Source organism: Falco biarmicus, chromosome 13 (assembly GCF_023638135.1).
Source record: "Falco biarmicus isolate bFalBia1 chromosome 13, bFalBia1.pri, whole genome shotgun sequence".
NCBI lineage: Eukaryota > Metazoa > Chordata > Aves > Falconiformes > Falconidae > Falco > Falco biarmicus.
This window is the reverse complement of record NC_079300.1, coordinates 6834908-6857909: the sequence shown is the minus strand read 5'-3', so window position 1 is coordinate 6857909 and position 23002 is coordinate 6834908. Positions and strand designations below refer to the sequence as shown.

At 40.5% G+C, this 23002-nt stretch overlaps 1 protein-coding gene across 1 annotated transcript in view; it reads left to right on the top strand.

The window, feature by feature from the left end:
- Positions 1-23002, top strand: part of SPATA16 (spermatogenesis associated 16) — an 87260-nt gene that overhangs the window by 48806 nt on the left and 15452 nt on the right. The window contains exons 6-10 of the mRNA XM_056358854.1: positions 4821-4965; positions 8482-8628; positions 8868-8980; positions 16041-16205; positions 20705-20788. Of these exons, the coding sequence (XP_056214829.1) occupies positions 4821-4965; positions 8482-8628; positions 8868-8980; positions 16041-16205; positions 20705-20788 (654 nt within the window). The remainder of the gene's footprint in view (positions 1-4820; positions 4966-8481; positions 8629-8867; positions 8981-16040; positions 16206-20704; positions 20789-23002) is intronic.

Here is a 23002-nt window from a genome sequence, read left to right as displayed (position 1 = left end):
TCCTGTGGCACTCTGTGCACCTGAGTTTGTAAGAGCAGAGCAGGGGCTGGTGTGCAGAGAGCTTCCCAGGACCAGAGTGGCATCCCCACATTTCTGCTGTTTTCCCACCTGCCACCACCATGAACAGGGGGTTTCAGAGCAGCCTCCAGCCTTTCCCATAGTCTATGTATTCCAGGGTTTTTCTTTAATGAATAGTGATCTCTTTGGAAGAACATAAAGCATGGATTTCTTTTCTTTCAAAACATAAAGAGACACTTACTAGAGTATCAATCAGATCTTGAAGCCTAAGGTAACCTATTTGCAATACCTCTGCCTTTCAGAAGTCAGCAGAATACACAGATCTATCGCTGTGGCACTCTGCAAATCCGCTTTCAAAATACACTGCATACAAAATAACTCACAGAGACTTAAATACGTTAATAACTTAAGAACCTAAATAAGCTGATATTTGATGTGACCTACATTAATGGGGAGGCATTACATGGCAGATAAGCAGAAAGTTCTCATCTATTGTATAATACACGATTTATTCTTACCATAAACATATTGAGAAAAGGATATGCTCTGGCATTCTGTCTACTTATTTTTCCAGCAGAAAAAAAAATATATAAAAATGATGTAAGAAGATCATGCTGTTGAGAAGATATTCATATCACAACAGCAACAGACTTAGTGGCAGGGCTGCCAGATACTTCTTTAAGGTTGCAAATATATAGAGAAAAGCGCATAGGTTGCACTGCAGTGTGCCCATAATTCTAACTACCAGCCTGAGTGGAAGCAGTTCATAGAAGAGGCTAATGGCTTTACCCTGACTGATATCATTGCATTAATAAAAATCATCAATAAAAGCATCAATTCCTGCTGTACTGTAAATGAGACAGTGGCTGAGTATGCACTGCAGCTGCAAGATAAGGCACTAGAAAGATATCTAAATTTTTGGCTAATTCTAGATGTCAAGATAATTGGATTTTCCAAATTAAACCTTTCTGTAGTTAAAGAGGATTAAGGTTAGGGACTGTAGCAGGGAAAGCTGCTGTCACTGTTATGAAGAATTTTTTGCCACAGTGTCATTTTTCTTCTTCTATGTCTGCTCTAAGCAGGCAAAATGGCAAGATCTTCATAAAAATATTGAAGTAGCTCTATCATTTGCTAGCAAAAGTTGGCATGGGAAGGCTTTGTTTCTTAGGCATCTACCTATCCGTTTTATGAGCTCTTAACAGAATTTTAGTGGGTGTTGAAGGGACAATATAAGATTGCTTAGGCTAAAGTTTAAGTTTTACTAAAAGGTCCGTGAAATGTAACATTACTAGGATAGAATGCAAGGATATTGCAGAGCCGAGCTGCTCAGGGGAATATGTGGTCTTGGGTCAAATACAAGTTCAAACACTTGATCAAAACAAAGTTCGTTGTTTAGGAACCTCTTTTGGCTTTTGAATTGTCATGATAGCAATGTATGTCCCTCAGATTTTGTGAACACTTGCGTTTCTTGGAGGAATTAATTGGTATTTCAATAGAAGTGCTGACAATATAAATACTCCTTGAGACATTTTGTCTCCAGATGGTTTCTCTGCAGACTTTCTCCGATTCCCCACACTTCCAAAACAGGCATATAAACCTCCTGACATAGCAGAGCATGAGTCAGTCCCATAACTTCAAAAAGAAATCTTCCCTATCATCAGACTACTTTGCACCCTCTTCTTGAGCAAGTTCTTGCATCTTTGCTAAAGCAATAGATTTTGTCTGCTGCTGAGGTAAACCACCAAATTCAGCAGACTCATGTCAATCATAGTGTTTACATTATTGTGATTTGCTAGAGGAGCACTTTCTCATGGTTTAAACTCCTCTCAAGGACTCCATTTTTCTAACTCTGCTTGAATTGAAGGCTGGAGTGTAGCACCATGTGCTGAGATATTGCTGCAGGGCTCACTTGCAAGATATGCAAAAAAAAAAAAAATCATCTTTCTTTATCCTCTTTATCAGTTTAGCAGCTACCCCCATACTCATGAAAAAGCCTGACACTTCTTCCATGCCAAGGCCAGAACAGCAACACCCTCCCCGATGTATCTATGAGGACATTGCGGAAAGGACCCTTCAGATGCAGACACCGAAACACATGCAGATTGGAAAAAACAGTTGTCCTGCCCTCTCTGCAAGGACTCTCCTGCGAGTCTCTTGGAGCCATTACAATCCTCTCCACGGTGTGACTGTATCTTGAGTAGCTGCACAGTGTACAGCATGACAGATGATGTTCTGTAGGCATCCCTGTTTCCTGGACACGTTGCCAGATATTCATCCACGGGTATGGACTTCAGTGCATAAAGTCTTAAGCAGAAAGATCCTTAGGGATGGTATCGTATAAAGTTTTCTCCTCCAAAGTTTTTATGGGCTGAAGTTTTATATCCTTAAAGACTTTACCTCATAAAAATCCAAGAGGATAATAAAACAAATAGCATCTATGTCCAGGGTCAGTAGCTTGGGGAAAAAAAATGCTCTTGGGTAATAAGAATACCTTCAGTAGCACTACTGACCAGGAACTATGGCTCTGTTCTTTTCTCCATTGGCTGACATTTTACCGTTATGGCCCTCTGAGCCAGTCGCTATTTGCATGCTGTGCAGAACAGCCATGGGGACATGGCTGTTATTATATTATAGGTGTGACTTTGAACTGCTCTTGAGGATGATAAAGCCAAAAGTGAACTTTGCAGGCAGGATACAGAGCTCGTCTGGTCCAACTGCTCAGTTTCATCTCACTGCCTCGCTCCATGTATTTTAAACCTGAAGTGTACAGATACACCCGAAAACATGTTACATGCTCGTATTAACCCAGATTAGGAAATGGCTGCCAAACTATAGAAAGTAAGCAGAACACCCAACCTCTCACACAAAATAAGGCTGACCTAATTCTGTGGCTACATTTACACATGAAATTCAGTAAAACTTGAACAAGTAGGCCTTTGCTCTTTTAAAAATGTACCTTGGAAAGCTAGATCGGTACCATTGTTTTGCTACTGATCCTCTAAGGGCCCCGAACGACAAGATAATTAAAGTCCATAGAAATATGAAATCCCAAAATCACTTTGCTACAAATCAGTGCAGGCTAGTAAGTATTCCCATAGGGAGGAACAGGCACGTATCCATTCATGGGCCCCTGAGCTCCTGGCAGGAGGACACACTCGCTATTTTCTGGTCTGATACCTCTAGATCTGTGGCATTAACCACGGATAACACAGCTGTGCCCATGGAAAGCTGGAACTCCTCCTCACTGGGGAGGGAATGTTATTACTGCCCCGGGTGGTCATGATACTATCACACACATTTGAAGCTTGTTAATTTTCCAGGGCTAAATACTGGCCACTCCAGACTGCTTCCATTCCAGTAAACAAAGGATAATGGGCTGACTAGACATAGTAATCCAAAATACAAATGAATCCCCAGTGATACCCTTGACACCCAGGTCGAGCGTTCAGTGTAAGAGCATTTGGGGTGCACATACGGCAACCTACCCCAATCTTTGCTCAAAACTATTCTAGCATTTCTATGGTATTTCTTCACACCCCACACCAATAAACAGGATGGAAATAAACTGACATAAGACCATATCAGAGGACCTGTTGTCAAAAGCTGTTAAAGAGAAGGACCTAGATACCTGACTAATTGGCACTCTCAGCCTTCCATTCTAGGTTGGTGGGAGCAGTCATCAGCTAAACAAATGACTCATGGAGGCACACTATGTCTTGGATAATTTTACATAGGTGGAGGATAAACTGCGGAACAAAACTGAGGACTTGTCAATAAAACACCAGGCTAGTCCCATAATGATATCTTCTGTGAATCATTTCAGCGTACAAGATGATCTGGGAGATTCATACACCCCGTTAAAAAAATATATCTTTTCCTCTCATGCTTTTCCAACCAACTCTATTAACTTGCTGTTAGTATTGTCGCTATTAAACGTGCTTACGCTTCTGCCAAGATAGATTAATGAAGCCTTGCAGTTCCCCCAGTTTCCAAAAAGAACTGCCCACGTCAAGACAACAAAATCTTTGTGGGCAACAGTAGCAGCCTGAGCAGTGCTGAATGTGATCTTCCACAGATCCCAACCCAGGAGGAACTGCAGCTCAGCCTCCCCCACGCTGATCGATAAGAGTACTGAGCAAGGCTGTTTCCAGGCTGGTAGCTGCTCCTGGCAGCTCCAGCACCAGTTCTTTGGGGTCCACTGAGTGTGAAATCCACCTCTCAACATCAGACCAGCACAATGCGTCATTTGAGTCATTTTTAAGGGATGACAAGGTTCATAAGCTTTGTGTTGCCCTCTGCACAGGAGTGAATTTCATTCTTAATGTAAATGGTGTTTAAATGCAATATTTTAAGACTAATATTCCATACAGGCACAGTGTCTGATTCATGCCAACCCAAGGGGTAATATGAATGCTTAGTATTGTTTAACCAGCTCCCAAGGACTGAATAAAACCCTCAGATGAAAGATGTGACCTTCAGAGAGCATGGAACCACTTTTTCTTTTCATCTAAAAGATAATTTATCTAATACTTTTCTCCTCATTGAAGACATTAGGCTTGCTGCACTGAAAACTGTTTACAAATGTTCTTTCTCCATTAAATTGATTTTCTGAGTATAGATAGGCAGTGTTTTCTGGAACTAATTTAAATTCCCCTCTAATTAATATTCAAGACCAAAATATGTTATCTTTGCATGACTGTGCAATTATTAAAGGGAAAATATCATCTGTGAAAGTAATTATTTTTTTTTTTTAACTAGCCATTAACCAACATGAAATGTATAATTTCTTTGCCTTTTTTTAGGCTATGTTTGAGGAAGCCATCAGTGAAGTATCATTTTCAGTTATGTATACACCATTTGTGACAGAAGTCAAAGCTGACAAAATAAGCAAGATAAAGGACATGTTTGCTAAAGAGCGCCCTGATTACGCGGAGCACATATATGCAGGTAACAGCAGATTTCACATGCTCTTAAGAACTGTATACGGTTTGTGCATGTGTGGAGTTGGCTGAAAAAGTCTGAGCGCTCCAGACATTTCTGCACTTCTGGCAATGGAAATGAACTTCTGAGATTTGCTCTATGATTGTACATGATTTAGGTAATCAAATCAATGCTTAGGCAAAGTACAGGCTTTATACTGCAAATTCCCATAAAGTTGATTTTTATCCATGCAGCCCCATGCTTCCATTGTTGAATTTCATTATTGCAACTAATCTTTTCTTCAGAGGTAGATTTGCAGTGTATCTCAGTGACAGTGAGGCTCAAGTTCATTCCCATCTCCGTGGATTTCCATCGGTCAGCAATGGCCAACCCTGCAGCAGAGCTTTCGCTTTCCAAAAGTATCCTCCCTCCTACAAGCACTAATGGACTGACCGCCACCTTTGAGAGCATCTCGGCTGCAGGGATGGGCATAGCCACATTTCCTTCAGCCTGTTGAAGGCAAGTAGGATGCAGAGTGAACAAGGGCTTTTTGCAGAGCTTGTTGTCATCTCCTGGCAGAGTGAACTCAAATAGCATCTCCTGAAGTAAACAGATGCTTAAATTCTGGTGACCACAGCCTTATTTCAAGAGGAATGGCTATTTTAGTGCCAAGTGCTCCACTGCTAATAAAAAAACCCTTTCCTTTTGGTATAATTAATTACAGCTCACGAGTTGGAAACGTGATGTTCATGTTCAATTCTATACATTTTGCAGAGAAACATACTCGAGTTCATATATTACAGTATATCATTTAGTATCTGCTGCTTCAGTATCTGTCAGTGAATCAAGGTGAGTAATGTAGATGAGCTGAAATAATTAGTAGGAAATAATTAGAAGTACCTCCTTAAGGACATTTCTTGCAGCACCACAGTATGTATATGAATACCTTACGATCTGCTGGAGTAACAGTTAAACTCGACAATCTTAAAGGTCTTTTCCAATCTAAACAATTCTATGGTTCTATGACATTTTGGCAAAAGAGAGGCAGGAGGATAAAAGGCATTTCTTATTATTATTAACCTGGTGACTTGGAACATAGCTGACCCTGATAACACTTGCCTTTGAGTTGGTGATTGAGAAACATAAAGGGAAAAGTACATTTTTCAGGTCAAATTCTGGGAAGCCCCTGTCTTCGTCAGACAAACTAGGTATGTTTTAGACACCTCTCACTGCTGCTTCCAGCAGGGTCATCGAAAAGGCTGATGTGCTTCCCGCACCCTGCCAGAGTTACACCCGGGTCAGACGGATTAGTCCTTGCAGCATTGCTGAGCCCCAGTGCTCAGCAGACAAAATAAGGCTCCCAAAAGGATACACATTGCATCTTTGGGGAAGAAAAGAAAATCCAGTTGAAACACACAAACAGGAATTAGGAAACCAAGTGTTTACCACAAAACAATGCGAATATTTAACACAAGTAAACTTGTCTTGTTTGGGTTTGTTTCACTTTAAGAAACCAGCGTGAAACTAGACTGTGCTGTGCAAGTTGCAGACCACCCATGTACTGGGTTTGTGGCAGGAGCTTTAGGGCGGTTCAAAGAGGGAAAATAAGGACATATCAATCACAGAGGTTGTAAAGTCCCTGTCTACTGTTTACTTGCTTATGTGACTTTGTGGAGAATTTCCTGGAACAAAAGTCTTGGCATTAAAAGGAGTATAAAATAAAACTCCCTGATCCAATTTTAAAAAAGATAACTTCGTATTTCACATAAGCCCCTCAATGTACAGCAAGGGTGAGGTTTTCTGAAACTAAGTTTGTGGTTTGTGTTCATGTATCGCTGGATGACTTTGAAAGTGTCACAAGTCACTTTTTTACTCCTCTCATTAAGGAAAAGGAAGAAGGGGAGGGGGGGAGGGGGGGGAAAAGGGGGAGGGGGGGGTAAAAGATGCCAGTCCTACACTTTAGTCAAAGTTTAGTTATAAAACAGACTGAATAAAGCCAGTTCTTCCTTCAAATGTGTTTGTTTACAAAAACCTATTGATTAAAAGAATTGCTTCAATTTTAAACAAGTTTTTCTGAGTGCACATCTGGGGATTGCTGACGTTTCTAAGAATTAAATGGGATGGATAGCCAGGAAAAAAACAAACAGTATCAGGGTTTTGAGAACACAGTGGTGTGAGAGATCTCACACAGCTGGGACCTCTCCCAGCCTCCCTCCATCCTGTGCTGGAGACCCTCTCAGACAGAGCAGGCGCAGCTCTTTTTGCTAGACTTGATACTGGGATAACTCACAATACTGTTAGGTGAAGCCGACCAGAGCAGTAGGGGTTACTCAACTTACCTATTGGGATCTGACCTAAAATCACACTGCTCACCAAAAAAACATCACAGGCAACAAGTTTAGCTCATTGTTGGTGCAGTACCACTGAGCATTCAACCTGCAGGTCTGTATCTTACATAGGAGAAATTAAAACTATGAGCAGAGCCCATTTTAACAGTGGGTGTGAAATACCAGACGTCTCACGAACATGTTATTTTAAATAACCTTCCTATTCTGTAACAATCATCTGCCCAATTTTAGTCCAAGTTCTGCTGGAGTGTAAGGACTGAATTGATTTCCAAGTTTCCCTTACTGCCAAGGAAAAGGAACAGCTACACATTTACATCCAAGTGTACAATGCAGTTTGTTGCAAAATTGAGAATCCATCACAAGCAGAATATGCTGCAAGGGAATATCAGGTCCACTCGTTTTGATTTATGTAGGGGTAAGTCCGGGGAGCTCTGAGTGGGGTTCTCCATTTGTCACTGTGACCGTGCAGCCTGGCATCTTAAAAGCAGGGCTCACTGAAAACAGAGCACTCCTTTGTGAAAAGTGACACTGACATTCAATCTAGGTTTATATTTCGCAGGGGGAAGGGAGGGAGGAAAGGGTTGGTCTGATTCCCTAAGCAAAGGTGATTTATACAATTGCTTTGAGCATCTGTCCTCACCGAGGTCGGGGCAGACGGACTCAGGTGCTACACAGGTTTTTTTGTCAGCGGCAGTCACAAACTCTGGACAAGCCACAGCACAGGCTGTCACATGCCAGCTGGGTGGATCAGAAAGGACATGCAGGAAGCCTGAGACTATGGTGGTAGTGATGGTAAAAGCACAAACCTATAGGAAATAAAACCTTACAAATTCAGGGAGCAATAGAACAGCTTCTTTTGCAGTTAAAATATCAGGATGTTACGTTACCCAGGTGTTGAGTTATTAATGCTTTGGCTGATCAGCATTGAAAAGTGCATAAGCAGAAAGAACGTCTTTTATCTTATGCATCAGCAAAATTTAAGCTGTTGATTCAAAAGGGTGCAAAGGTTGGAATTTCAAAACCCAGTTTTGAAATAGCTGGATGGGTTGGTTTTGTCACCTTTGTTTTGGCAAGCTTTCTAGATTACTTTTCACTCCTCCTTAGTCTTCCTTTTTTTTCCCCTCCAAAAAAGTAACGTCTCTTACAACTGAAAAGACATGTGACAGTGGAAATCATTTTCATTTCCATATTCCAGATCCTCGTGGATTTCACATCCTGCCACAGACAGCTGGGTGGCCATCTCTGCCTTCCCAGAAGTACTTACTGACTCTGGGCTTTAGAAACAAACATATTGGAAAAATCCTGGAAAGGTGGTCAACAAGAATACTGCCAATCTTTTCAGGTATGTCAACTTGCTTAATAGCTGGGATAGCTCAGGGGTGACCTCTACGATCCTTGCTAAATCGGGGGGGTCAGGGAGTTTCTTGGGATCCATTTCTCTGTGCCGGCAGCCCTGACTGTCCAGACAGCTCTCCTCATCCTCTTCTCTCCTCCTCCAGTTTACCCATCATCCTGCTAGATCCTTTATGGAAAATGTATACAAATAAATACAGTATATGGTTTTGTGATTTCATTCCCTAGACCGGGAAACACCTTTCAGTCCTGTCACAGAAGAAGAAACAGTAAGATATTGGGTTAACACCGGGAAAAAGATTGTGCCAGTAATGGATTTTATAAGAAGCACCAAATTAACTGTGAGTATAAAATTCACTTGCTGGTGTGTAGTGTGTATGGCAGCAGAAGCCTGTGCATGTGTGAACGACGTGTGCTTTTTGGTGGGTAATGCATTCCGCACATGTTCCTCCTGTGTCCGGAAATGCTCAGTGAATTGCATTAGGAACAGAGTTCAAATGGGGTTTAGATACTTTTAAAAAGTAGCCCTAACTATTTAACAGTGTACCCAGTTTATATAAAATCACTTTGCATGCAATTTTCTCAAATCTTTATGGCCTATTATATTATAACCCTACTTTCACATAACCACCAAAACTACTTGCCCTATTTAATACCCATAGTATACTACACATATCACCAGGATCTCCATCAAGAGTTAATAATTGCTACTTGAAGCGTTTCTAGTGTTTTAGATCCTGATCCCTACGTAGTGAAGTATGTGAAATAACCTTCAAATCTGTTACAACCATATTGAAGGTATATTAGTTAATTCTACTCCATACTTTCTGCAATAATGTACACAGCTTTTTAGCACCATGGCTTTTGATTAGTACAAAAGGTCAAAAATCAAATTTGCATGTAGACTAGACTGTTTTAATGCAATTCTTAAATTATTCTCCTGAAAATAAGTGGAAGAAGCCTCTCCTCCCCAGATTGTAAATGCTAATGTTAACGCTTTTTCCCTAGCAATAACAGTTTTTTAGTTTTCTCTGTGTTGAAGGAATCACAACCATTTCCTCATCAGTGGTGTCTTAGCAAATCACAGGATTTATATTCTTAGGTTTTGATACCAGATAGGACGTTGACAAAAACTGCTACTTAGCAACCCCTAGCAAAAGAAACATTAGCTAGATATTTGGGGAAGCTATATCTCCTTTACTCTCAGAGAGCAGCTGCTGGAACAACAGTAAGTGCTTGAACTCGCATGCTTAGTGGGAGGTAAAGGTGCTTCGTGTTTCACCAAGATGGGCACTCGTAAAGCATCTGCATCGGTGTGAGGCAGGTGGAACAGGCTGAGGGCAAACACCCCCAAAGAAACACACAGCTGCTGCTTTCCAGTTCTTTCCCGAAGCCATGTGCTACTGGCTTCAGATGACCAAAAGCCCAGGTTATTGATGTGCAGGCTAATAGAAGTGGCATCTCTGGGAAAGTGAAATATCTGTTACTGCTGTGTGCATTGGACTTTGAACATTTAAGCTAGAAGTATAAACAGACAGTGGGTTGGGTACTGGATACAGAATAAAACCCTGGTCTTTCTGAAAGCTGCAGTAAAGCTCCAATTTAAAAAAAAAAATAATAACCCCACAATTCTCTATTTGGATAAAACATAGAGCTTTTAGAGGTGAGAATCCTCTACTGCGGTTATTCAGTCTCTAATGAGTATGAGAAAGAGAAAAAACCCTTGAAACTGGGTATCTTTTGGATTCCCCATAACCACCCTATTCTGTAAATTAATTTGGAGGAACAGGATCACATGGTTCAAGCAGACATACTTGGTATCTGGTATCCAGAGTACAAGGAAAAGAAACTCATCACATAAGAGATAAGAGCAGAGTGGTGTGCTAAGATTGCTCAAGCCAGTCCCCACTAGCTGTATGAATTTACACTGCTCCTACACAGTAATATTTTCTACCAGCTCTAGACCTCACCTCATGCATTTAAATATTTTTGCTGAAACAAAAGAAGGCTCCCAAAAATACAGAGTGAAGTCCCAGCACCACTGAAGTCAGCAGCAAACTTGCCTTTTGTTTGAGGAGGTCAGCATAACATCACCATGGTTCAAACAAGGTCAACCCCAGTGCCACCTCCAGCAGCAGCCAAGAATGGGATAGCAGGTTTGAACCACGGTCCTACAGATTTATAATCAGCCATCAAGGGGTCAGTGTGGGAGCTTTAATGGAGGGGAGGAAAGCCCCAAGATAGAAGAAATTATCACTGAGTTTGAACAAACAGCTGCCAAATCCACATCTGTTATGGGTGGAAACAGAGTCACTTTTCCCTTCCATTTTCATAGTGTTGAATGATCCAGGCAAGGCAGAACCTCTGACCCAAAGAGCAAATGACAAAGGCAATTATACCTGATAATACAGATAGGCACAGGGCCAGAACTGCTCTGCTACTGGTGATTAAAATCTTTTTATGGGCCTGACAGATTTGGCCATTTTTGCTTCCTTGAGAAAAAAATTCTTAGAGCTAGAAAAAAAGATTCCATCATATTTCCATCACACACAAACTAAATTAAAAAAATCTGCAAGACAAATTCAGATACAGACACTAGCTTTACAACTTACTTTGAGAAGAGAAACAAATATATTTGGTTTGTAATAGAACAAACTTTCTGCCCTCTACTTCATTTGCAAATGCAAACCTACAATCCAAATTGCTGTCCTAAACAGGTTTTTTTGACAAAAACATCTCTGTGCTAAAGCGGAGTTTATTAAGCCATGGCAACCCTTAATATAAGTCTATTTTGCCACCTCAGTTTTGCAGCTACACAACCTAGAGTTAATTATATGATTTATACACACACCACTGTTGGTAAGATGTGAAGTTAAAGGTTAAAAAAGCAAAGCATTTTCTATTGCCCCCCCACACACACACACACACTTCATAAAGAACAGCCAGTCCCGTTTCAATCAAGGGGACATTTGTGTACTGTAAAGCAAGAAGCATTTGAGAAAGAATGTCACAGTCTGGTCCCCTCTGGTCCCCGTGCAGCATCAACTGCTGCTGCTGCTGGGGAAATGTCATAAACCTCATCTACCCAGAAACACATAGCATGTCACAAAGGTTATTTTATTTGCCTTTAAAAAAAAAAAAATATATATATATATCAGTCAGACGTTCAGCTACTCCTGTCCCAGTCAAGATTACCAGCACTGACAAGTGGTTGTTCTGTCAAGTGATTTCACTGGGCTAATTCCTGCTGCTTTCTCCACACCGAGTTTGCCTTTCTCCTGCTGTAGTCCCCCGTTGATGGCACATGATGGTACTTAACAGGAGAAACAGTGGCCAGAGGGACTTATTAGACTGCTCATATTATAAAGGTGAACAAAACCTACCACATGATTCACAGCATGATACCTACATTTACAGATCTCACTGTTTTGTTGTCTATGTTTTAAGTAGAGGGAAAGTGTTTACTACATACAGATTTCAGCGCACACACTTTCTGGAGGATACCAAGGGCATTGAAGAAACATTATGATGGATTTTTTTCTGCTTGTTATTTCAATACACTACAAAGGTGCTTGCAAGACATAACTTCATTCAGAGTTTGAGCTGAAAAATAGTGGTAACGACTCCACAGAAGAACTGCTGGGGGGCATTCAACTTTTGCAAAGTGGTGCTCTTAAAGCTGATAGTTAAACATGCCACATGTATTGGATATGATAGATTGTGTTTTAAATCCAGACTGACCAGCCACTTTGCTTTTCCTTGTCTTTAGCTCTCAGCAATTAAACTTTATTTATAAATAGAAGCAGCATAGCGGATGACTCCTTTCTTGAGTATAGAGAAAAGCAAAAAATGGGGCTGTCATCCCAAAATTCTCAATACATGAAAGGACACATGATTCACTCCTCTCACATGCTCTCCAGCTCCTTCTTGCAATGAAAGCCTGTCCTAGCTTTGGTCTGGTTGTTAGTGCTGGTTATTTAGCAATAGCAGGTAAACTCCATCCAGAACAGGCTTATCTGCTTTTTCATCCCAAAGTCAGAAGAATGAGGATGTCTCAGAGCCGATCCTCAGGCACTGGGACCTTATTTTTCTCCTAGAACGAAGGTCTTTAAAGATGCCTCTGGGGATAAACACCCTTTCGAGTCTTTTTTTTTATTATTATTATTTTTTAAAGTTTAAATTCAAAGGGAATTCATTCAGCAAAAAGTTTTCTGGGGAATGCTCTCTCCTGGGAGGACCCCTGCCTCAGACAAAACTGCCCATTATGAATAAAGTCCTCAAAAGAAAGTCCATCAATTGCTCTTTTTTACCTTTTTCTTTAAATTCTCCCTGGAATACCAGACAAGAGGGGTGAAGCTCATCCATAAAGTGACATAAAGTAACAGCATCATCATTCAATCATTTATTGTCTTAATATTGCATTAATACTGCATTTCTAACCAGGATGCAACTGCAACTTCATATACTGCATTTGTTGGTTCCTTTGCTACCTGATTTCTCAAACGTGTATCTCTTTTCTTTGTTAAAGGAGCCAACTCTTTTCCACTGAGGTCTCCATTTAAGTTTGCTCTTTACTTAACCTTCACTGTGCCTACCTGAGCTGGTTTCATCTTCATCTGATTGCTTGGCCACTTTATTATGTTTCTTTACTGCAGCTTAGTAGCCCCTTGAATTCTGCTATAGTTCATGTAATTCTCATCATGTGGTTCAGCTCCCCGTGGAATTTTTTCTCCTGCCAGCAGCAGTTATTTACTTTCTCTTTCTGCATTTTTCATTGTCACTGAAACGCCACCTCTGACAATGTTCAACCTCCTCTAATCCCTTCAAGAAAAACCCCCACTGTCAGTTATTTATTTATTTACTTCCAACCTACTGTAAACTTAAATAGCATTGCCACGTCCACAGAGTGCATGTTGGCACAGGTGCCCAATTTGTTTCCCATAGCTACATGGCATGCTCTCATATTTTTCTGGAGAGTCAAGCAGAGAAAAACTTGTTTTCTTTTTGCCTTTACTTTCTTAATCATTGGAGAAGCCCCCAACAGACACAGCATGATAAGAAAGGATTTTTACCTGCTTGCTTAGCTGATGACTCAATATATTCATTTCTTAGTGCTTACACAAAAAGGTTTTGGGTGGATTTCAAGAATAACAGGGAAAAACCTTTTGCTGCAACTAAAATGTTGTGTGACTATTTCATGTTGATAACAGCTCTTTTTCTCTCATTAACTAATTGCTTCTCCTTATATTAATGCACACAGCTCTACCTGGGGACACAGCTATCTGGCTTTCAAAGACCGGTGATTAGGTGGAGATGGGGCTTCATTTTCCTCCTTGCTTTAGAGCCATGCTAACTAGAGTGTGTCAGACTACAATTTCACATATCAGAGACCGGAGAAATCTTTTTTCTTGCTGATGTCTCCTACTAATACTAGGTCAGGTGCTTCGAAAAGGACTCTTCAAGTGTAAGAAGGCTGTCCTGGTCTCCCTTCTTAGAGGTGGGTCAACAGAAGTTCATGAGAAGGTAGGCCTGGAAGGGCTTTTCTGGCTCCTCAAGTCAAATGACGTGTTATTATACACCTTTGTGTCACCAAATATCTTATTCACAAATTGAGTAAAATCCATCTCGGAACTAGTCAGGCTTTCTGCCTTTTCTGCTCTTGGTGAAACACATCGCAGACCTTTAACCTGAATTATTAGAAGCTTAATTGCCACCCCAGTCTTATTTGTACCTATTTATACACAATGGCCCTTCTGTTATCACTGTCTTTTATCTCTCCTTCCCTTTTCAGTTGTTTGCTCTCTTTGGAATTTAGCCCTGCATTATGTTTATTGAGAAGAGTAATAAGCTCTTGGCATTTTCATTAATAGACTAATCAAACCACACTTCTCTGAAAAGAGATATCTCCTAGCATGCTGGCTTCTCTGCTCCATGATGCTTGGGTCTAAATTAACCTCTCCAAACACAGCTGACTGGAGCTATCTGCAATACTCCAGAGAACTGCTGACCAGAGCTTCTTTTCCCTGTGCAGTGCCTTATTCTCTCCTTCAGCTAATGGAAATACCAGTTCATTGGCTCAGCTCTTTCTTTTCCAATTGCTTTCAGATCTGGAGCTCCCAGGTTACAGCTGCATTCCTGCCACTGGTCTCCAGTGCATGGTCTTTTGTTTCATACTATTTTACAATTATTTTAGGTATCATACTAAAAGGGGTGAAATTTATCCATAATTTTCTACAGTTAAAACTAAGCTTTTTTCCATTATTATTCTTGTAAGATGTATAGAAAGCAAGAATAATACTGTTATTAAATTTTTAGACTTGATACAGGAACTATGTTGACAGTCATTCTGATAACACTCGAGACTTGCCTAGTGCAAATTTCTGCAAAACCAGCATCAAGATTCTTTGCCAAGCTAAGTTAATTTTTAAAATGGGATGCCATTTATTGAAAAATTAATGTCATTCGGAACTTCCCTCTTCAATATGTGATTGGACCTAGAATCGCCTACCTGGAAGCGTGTGTAAGTGGCAGCATCAGCATGCCACCATATGTAACAGCCAGAACAAAGGTCTGCTAAAAATACTGGAAGTGGTTTTGAAAATTTATGCCAGTTCTTGGAATTTCAGGCACTTAAATACATTCAAACCCCTGATTAGATGAATGGAAATTTCACTCTGAAGGGCTGAGCACTCAGATACGCAATGGCTACATCTCGTCGGGAATCTAGGCCAAATTGCTTTTGAAAATCTCAGTAGGGTGCTTATTTGCATTTTTGGCATCAGAATACTTTTGAAAATATGGTGGTAAGGCTGCCATCCATCAAACACTTCAGCAGGTGCTGAGATTTTACGCAAGCACTTGGCTGAGTTTCCGTATTCACACACTTAAAATTTACCAAGTGCCTAGCTTCCTGGAAGATCAGAGACCACCTCTGCAGGTTTTAGTCCCTCAAGGTTATATATTTGAAAACTATGGATTTGCCTAGTCTGCAAACAAACCGTAAGCTGACACACTGCACGGTTTCCTCAACCTCTTCACTGAAACTTTAAGAGCGATCCATAAAAGTAAGGTAATATTTAACAGAGAAGATTATGGAAAAGCCATTCCCAAATGAGAAAACTGCATTCATGTTTGTTATCTGCTGTCTCCCCTTTGCATGTATTATGACCACATATTTATTTTTTCTAGTACTATGAGAGAGATTGTGGCAAGGAAGTTGTTGGGTTTTCCCCTCTATTAAAGATTGTCAGCAGCATTATCGTAAAGGTACTGGATACCATATTGCTTATAGCATTACCAGCACAAATACATACGATGATAAGCCTCAAGGCACAGGACTCAAAGGATGAGCGTGTTTTCTGAGACTCTCCTCTAACCTACTTGCTTTTGCTGCGAAAACAGGACAATCTCTGCCCGTGTTCACGTGGGATAGAGAAGTTGCATTACGCCAGCCTCCTCGGCCGTTTGCACAGAGACAAGGAACAGTACCAAGTGATTAATCAAGCAATGGCTGAGCTAGCAACCGTTCCCTACCTGCAGGACATCAGTCAGCAGGATACCGAACTGGTAAGTATTCATTTCTAATACTTGTTTTGGCCTTTAGAGGCAGTAAGCCAGGGAGGGAAGGGCTGGGGCAGAGCGCTGCATTGCATGACTCTGGAAGTCATTTTTTGAATGTGCAGACCCAAAGTAGTTTTAAAATCCTGCTGCAGTGCCTTGTCAGAGGAGGTGCTAATCACCTGCAAAGATGACTTTTATAGAAACAGCATGACTCATCTGTAGGCATATTTTTAAAACCTCTTCTTTTCCCCCAAACCTCCCCAAATCAGTCTGGGAAAATGATTGCAATTATTCAGATTGTGCTACTCTGAGATATCTAACATCAGGAGCCACCTGCAGCAAAACAGGCCGAAGCTAGGTGAAGCTGAGGAGAGGGAGGAAAGGGGAGAAAATATTTTCTTTCCTGGCTCCATGTATGACTTGCTCCCTCTCTCTGAATAAACCTGTCTACCTGCTATGCTTTTGTTTTCCCTTTGTAAAACGAGGGCAGTGATGCTAGCAGGGCTGTTGCAAGACTAGTCTCATTAATAGCTTGATAGTATATCAATAAGCTGCAATCAGAAAGTACCATACGGTTATTCTTCAATGAGACTGTCAGGTTTCCTGAGGAGGGGAGAGAGAGAGCTCGCTTACATGGAAATTTTAAGCATTTCATTCTAGGGGGGGAAAAAAACCCCAAAAACGCACACCACAAAAAAACAACAAGAGTCCGCCCACGCTCCCTGCATTTAAATGCAGTCCAATTTTGATGATCCAATTTCGGTTCACTACAAACTCTTGGTTTTCCCAAAGCCCATCCCTTGACATTTGTTTGCAGCCCTGCAAAGCTCCTAAGCTCTGTAGAATTAAAGCTTCACAGCAGCTTGCTTTAGGGAAGACGAGCAGCGGCCTGCAACTGCAGGAGGTGGTTGCCAGGCTTTGAAGTCTGGGCTCGAGATAAGGGGAAACGACATTGCAAAGAAACTGTGTTATTAGAAGACATTCTCCTTTTGATGCAAGTTTTCTAGATTAAACTTCAGCAGGCCCACATTTCAAGGCTGACTAAAGGGTCTTGAGTTATTGGTACATATTTCAGTGATATGTTTTTCTCCAGGGTACAATATTTTCAGTACATCACACGTTAGGCACAGGCTATTACGCTCTTGCCTGTATCCTGTCATGTAGTAATCATAAGCCTGACCTCCCTGAAAAGCTTTTTGGGGGAGGCTCTAGGCCACCCAAGACATAGGTCTTCAGTCTTTTAGGGTAGGACTGGGCAGAACAAGGGTCTGCGCTGGCAGATTTAAGTGACAGATTGTAAATCTTTCAACGAAACACATATGATTTGTTTACTGAGCCCAAGGTAAAAATGTTTTTTAAAAGAATAAAGGCAGAAAATCTCTAGCAGCTACCCCATCCAGAGCATTAAAATGTATTAATTCAGCATTCATTTATTTTTCTTTGTCCTGTCATCCTGCCATAAAATACCTCTTTAGTCTGTGTGTGCAAATGGAGGCTCAGATGCTTTGTAGCTAGAATATTTTAGTAAACTTCAGGCACCACAGTGTTAAGGCACAAGACTGCAAGCAAGAACTTGCAGAGTGACTTCACCAGGGAGTGACTAATGGGCTTTACCTTTCTTGGTGGCACCAGCCTGCATGGCACAGGCTCCTGTCATGCCAGCAGGGACCATTTCCCTACCACATCACAACTGCATCAAGCACAGAACATTGCTGCCCATCGTTGGGTCTGCACGCCCAAACCAGCCAGAGAGCGAGCAAAAGATCCTAGCTCGCTCAGCCTACCTGCCATCCGCCTCATTTCACTGGGGGCCAGGCAGGATGAAACACTCGTGTGACTGGGCTGTACTGGTGTGATTCAGCAGCTCTCAATGGGTGATACAGGGGCAGCCCCTCCACATCCATGGGGTAAGAACCACAGCATCCATGCTGACTCCGTGTGCTTCTCATGCTCAGCAACATTTCTATCTAAATTTTACCGTGAAGAAAACTGAACTGGCCAAATTCTAATCTCACTTGTACTAATAAAAATTTAAAGTAATTCCTCTGAGGTCATTCTGACTTTACATTGGTAAAACTGAGATAAGAGTTTATGACCAAGCAAGGCAGTGAAATTGTGAGTTAGAAAATGCTAAAGATGCCAAATGTTTATTATCACATACAGCATAAGTTGTATAAAGTTTCAAACACACTGAATTTATAACAGTGTAATTTGCACTGATACAGAAAGGATCCCAAAGGCATTTCAGTTATAAACTCTTCTGTGTAAATGTCTTCCTGTAACTAAATAAATAGAGTCCTAATCTATGGCACGGAGAGCTTCAACTGAGGCGTTTTTAGATCAGTATTTATTCATAGACCCTGGAAAAATAAAGATTTCAGTTAGCTTGAACAGTTGAATATAAGTGGAGAAAAACCCTGAAGAAAATTTTTCCAAGGTTTATGATTTCAGTGTCAACATATTTGTACATCACAAATCAAGATGAAAGCCTGTTAAAAAAGCAGAAATTATTTCAATTTAAAATCAAATGAGGATAAGATTTATTTTTTTTTAATTAATGTAGCATTTTTCCTTGGAGGGGATCTTCCAAAACAGATCAGCTTTGGGAGAATTGCTGTGGGTTGCCAACTGCCCACTCTTGCGGCACGCACATTTTGCCTGCCAATAGAGCTTATGTGATAAAAATTAAAACCAGAGCACACGCTGGGCACTTTTCATTAGCATGTATCAAACCTCAATTGGAGAGGTTTCTTGGTTTAATTTCTTGCCCAAAGCAGTGGAATCACCAACCAGGTTGGGCTGTCAGAGCATCCCCTTAGGGGTGACAGACCAACGTCCTCGTCCCTACCCCGGTGGGTGCTGTTCAATCAGTTCTTCAGAGACAATCACTCCAAGAAAAGCAATGGAGAAACCCTCCCCTTCCCCTGATCGATTCCTCCTCTGCCTGGTTTAACGCAGGAACTGTGCTTTGCCCATTCTGCCCTTAATACCCTTAATCTCTAGGCCATGTCTATTCTGGATTCATAGAAGGAGATTATCTGTCATAAAAGTATTGTGATGGAAAATTTCTGACAGGTTCTTGACTCTTTTCACATTAAAGTCAGAGGCAGAAATTTGCAGGTTTGTTTTTCATGAATACTGATGCATGACCAAAAAAAGATAAAAATAATAAAAGTTTTCATCAAATGTTTGAACCAATAAGATTCAACTTAATGGCTGCACAAGCACAGAGAAAGCAGGCTGGAACCAATCATAGCAAATTTATTTAGAGATTCAAAAGAGGTTTCCTGCATCCTTTACCCAGTGTTGGGACACAGACAAAGAATTTTACCTTCAAAAACCTGAATGCAAAGGTAAACCTGAGGAAATCCAGATCTGCTCCTTGAATCTCAGGGCAGCATTTTTATATCCTGCGCACATGAGCCTAAACACTGATGTTTCAAGTTTCATCACCTTATATGCTCACACCAGACTGCTGCCCTTCTAGGTACGGAGAGGGGAGATTATTAATGAATGCTTACGCTTACACTGCACTGTTACTTGTTATGAGTCACAAATTTGGAAAGAGGCACCAAAAACTATTGTTTGGGTTCAGGTTAACCAAAAAAAAAAAAAACATTTTGGAATAGACCTAACAGAACACAGCAACATCACAGGTATTAAATACAAGTTTCTCCCAATTTGTTCCTAAACACTAATGCCAATGGCTGCTCACGGGAGGACACCCTGGATCCAACCTTCATCTCTCCCTTACTGAATTAAGAGCAACTGAAACATTTTTAAGTGTTTGGGAAGGGTGCAGGGCAAGGTGATGCTATGACTAACCTGGAAGGGTATTGGAGTGAGGCAGTACTACAACTAACCTGAATTTTATCCTTCCCTCTAACACTAAGGACTGATTAGCAAGTATTTTCCTGCAGCTTCTTTTTACAGTTTACACTAGAAATTGTCAGCCTTGTTTTTATGTTCTGTTATGCTGAATGATGGGGAGAAGGGAAGGTTTGCCAAAGAAAAAAGGATAGTAAAAGCAGGGAAATGAGCTAGATACTTCCAGCTACAGTAAAAGCATCTCAGCTTTAGTGTTGTCCTCTTGTGAGGTTTTACATGCTGCTTTAAATTATGATACATTAGCCTTGGGAGAAAATACTAAAAAGCATTCATGTACAACACAGAATAACCCAGACAGCTAAAGAATGAAATATGGAGCCTTTATTCTTTACAACCCAAGTCTTCCTTTACTAAGTATAAACATTTACTGCATTAAAACGTATGGGCTTAAATACAAATTTTCCAGAGGATTTTTACCCATTGTCAAGTATTTTATATCCACAATAATACAGTGTAATGGCTAAAGCAAAGATGAGGTGGCAGTGCTTATTGTGTGAAAGATGAGTAATAAAATCATCAGCGTACAAATGATTTTTTAATTAGGTTTTAATCTGTGTATTTAGAGAAGTTATTTCTGTGTGAATTCCACACTGATAATTTTTATCTTGGTGCCACAGCTGCGGTTGCTAATGGCAGATGCCATGGACACCCTTGAAGGAAGAAGCAGTGATAAAGGACGTGTGTGGAATAAAATTCAGAAGGTAAAAACCTGCAGCAAAGGGCAGGAGAGTATATTGTTCCTTGGGGAGTAAATGTCCACCTGAGTCATACCTGCTTAAAAGGTAGAAAAGAAAGTAGGTGCCATTTGAAACCTGGCTGCATACTATGAACTCTGTTAGGGCTCAGGCACTAACCACAAACACAGGTTTCTTATTTCCTTTAGCCCCTATGGTTGAACTTTGTCCATGTTAATGGTCTCATGTGGTTATCTAATGCCAAACAAAAAAAAAAACAACCACAAAACAACAACTGAACAGCTTATTTTTGGCTGATAATTATACTGATAATTATACTTCTCTTCCACCTTTGTCATATGGGGTACTGTGCTAATGGGGGGTGGGGTGGTTCAGGAATAAAATTCAGCCCAACAAATTAGGTCCGCCAGCGGAGCTCAGATGAGGCTTCGGTGATGCGAGAGGTAAAAGACATGTTACTGCCTTTCTGGAGTCTCTGCACAGTAACCAGACAATGTAATTCTTAAAGGATTTGTGAAATGCGGGGTGTCTCGTGTTGGTACACAACATCTGTACAGCTGCACCTGACCCGATGTAATGAATAACAGGTCAAGCTAGGATGTAATTGTCTTATGTTTTTACAAAGTCTTTAAACCAGAGCAAATCACATCTCTGTTGGGAATTCAAGACCATTGACATGCAGCCACTTCTGAAAAAAAAGGATAGCAACACATCACCAGGAAAGGAAAACATTACTAATGGTTCAAAGCATTGGTTGTACCCTACACCTTCGGGCTCTGTCAGATCCGAGACAGATACACACATGTTCCAGGTTTTGGCAGGAGGCTGGAGGACAGAGGGGTTGAATTTCGGCACTGGCAGGACATGAAATTGTCCCTCTTTGGAATTTTGGGTTTATAGACAGATCTCAGGGAAGATACTGAAAACCCAAACCCTGGCTGCACCAAGTCGGTGTAACCAGGAGAAGCAAATAAGACAGATGTCTGAAAGAATTCACAGGGGTGGAGGGTCAAGGTATTTTCAAAGTCTGTATTTCCAGGCAATTCGAATTAAAATTTCAGAAGGCATCTCCTCTGAAAGAAAGTCTGAGTAGGTGTATTGCCTCAGTAAGCTGTCAGATCAGTGGCTTTTAATAAAGTTTTCCAGGTACAGAATGTTTTCAGAAAGTAACCAAAAGCTAAATGCCCAAAACTGTAGTCAGGCTGGGTTTCATCTCTTTCAAATGCTCGTGAGGCAAAGCAAAGGATAAATATTCATACCACTCTTACATTGCACCAGGATAGTCTCTAAATCTCTCACACCTGCCTACAGATCGTATGAGAATTTTTTGCAAGACATACATTACATATGATATGAATTATATGTATCTATACAGCTACATACATATTGCCTGCCATATATAATAAACACAGACTTAAATATCAAAGACATTTTCCAAAGCATTTCAAAAATCAGATTTTTTTAATAACCAGCCCAACTTCAGGTGTTTGAATAACCAGCCCGATTTGCACAACTTTGAACAACCACAGTTGAGAGAGTGTTGAGAAAGGGTCACACCTGAAAGTAAGACCAAGTACACAGGTACCTAAATATTTATTAAAGGCTCATTGAAAGTTTGTTAGTGGTAAAAAGATTCCCACATGTTTCAATAGAGAGTGGTTAATATTTCATTATAAATTCTGTAAATCAAAGTGTTTTCTTTCATTGTATTTATATGTGTATACGTATGTACCTCCTCTATATTTCCCCCTATACTTTTACTTTCAGTATAATCTCAATGAAAATAGAGCTAACATTTTAAAATGGGCCGGTATCCCATATTATGCCACATGAATCTGTGCATAATTCAATATTCAGGAATATAATTTAGTGAATCCATGAAAATCTGCTCTCTGCCATTTTAAAATTTGGTGATTCAAAATTTGTTTGCATTCAGAACATAGTTTTGCATTTCATCTTTGACAGCTTGGGTAACTATTTGATTTGAAGTATCCTTTTCCAAGTAGAACTCACTTTTTCATAATACAAAAGTATTTTTCTATATTCTATCAGAACAAAGAAATGAAAGGCATCATCAAATACTCTTTTTTTCTACTTTACCTTTTTCCAAATTTTCATTTCAGCATATTCAGCATGTGCTTAGGAAAAAATTTGCTTTAAGTAGAGGAGACAAGAAAACACACAGGGAGCTTGGGTTTTTTTCTTGGATTTTTTGTTGGG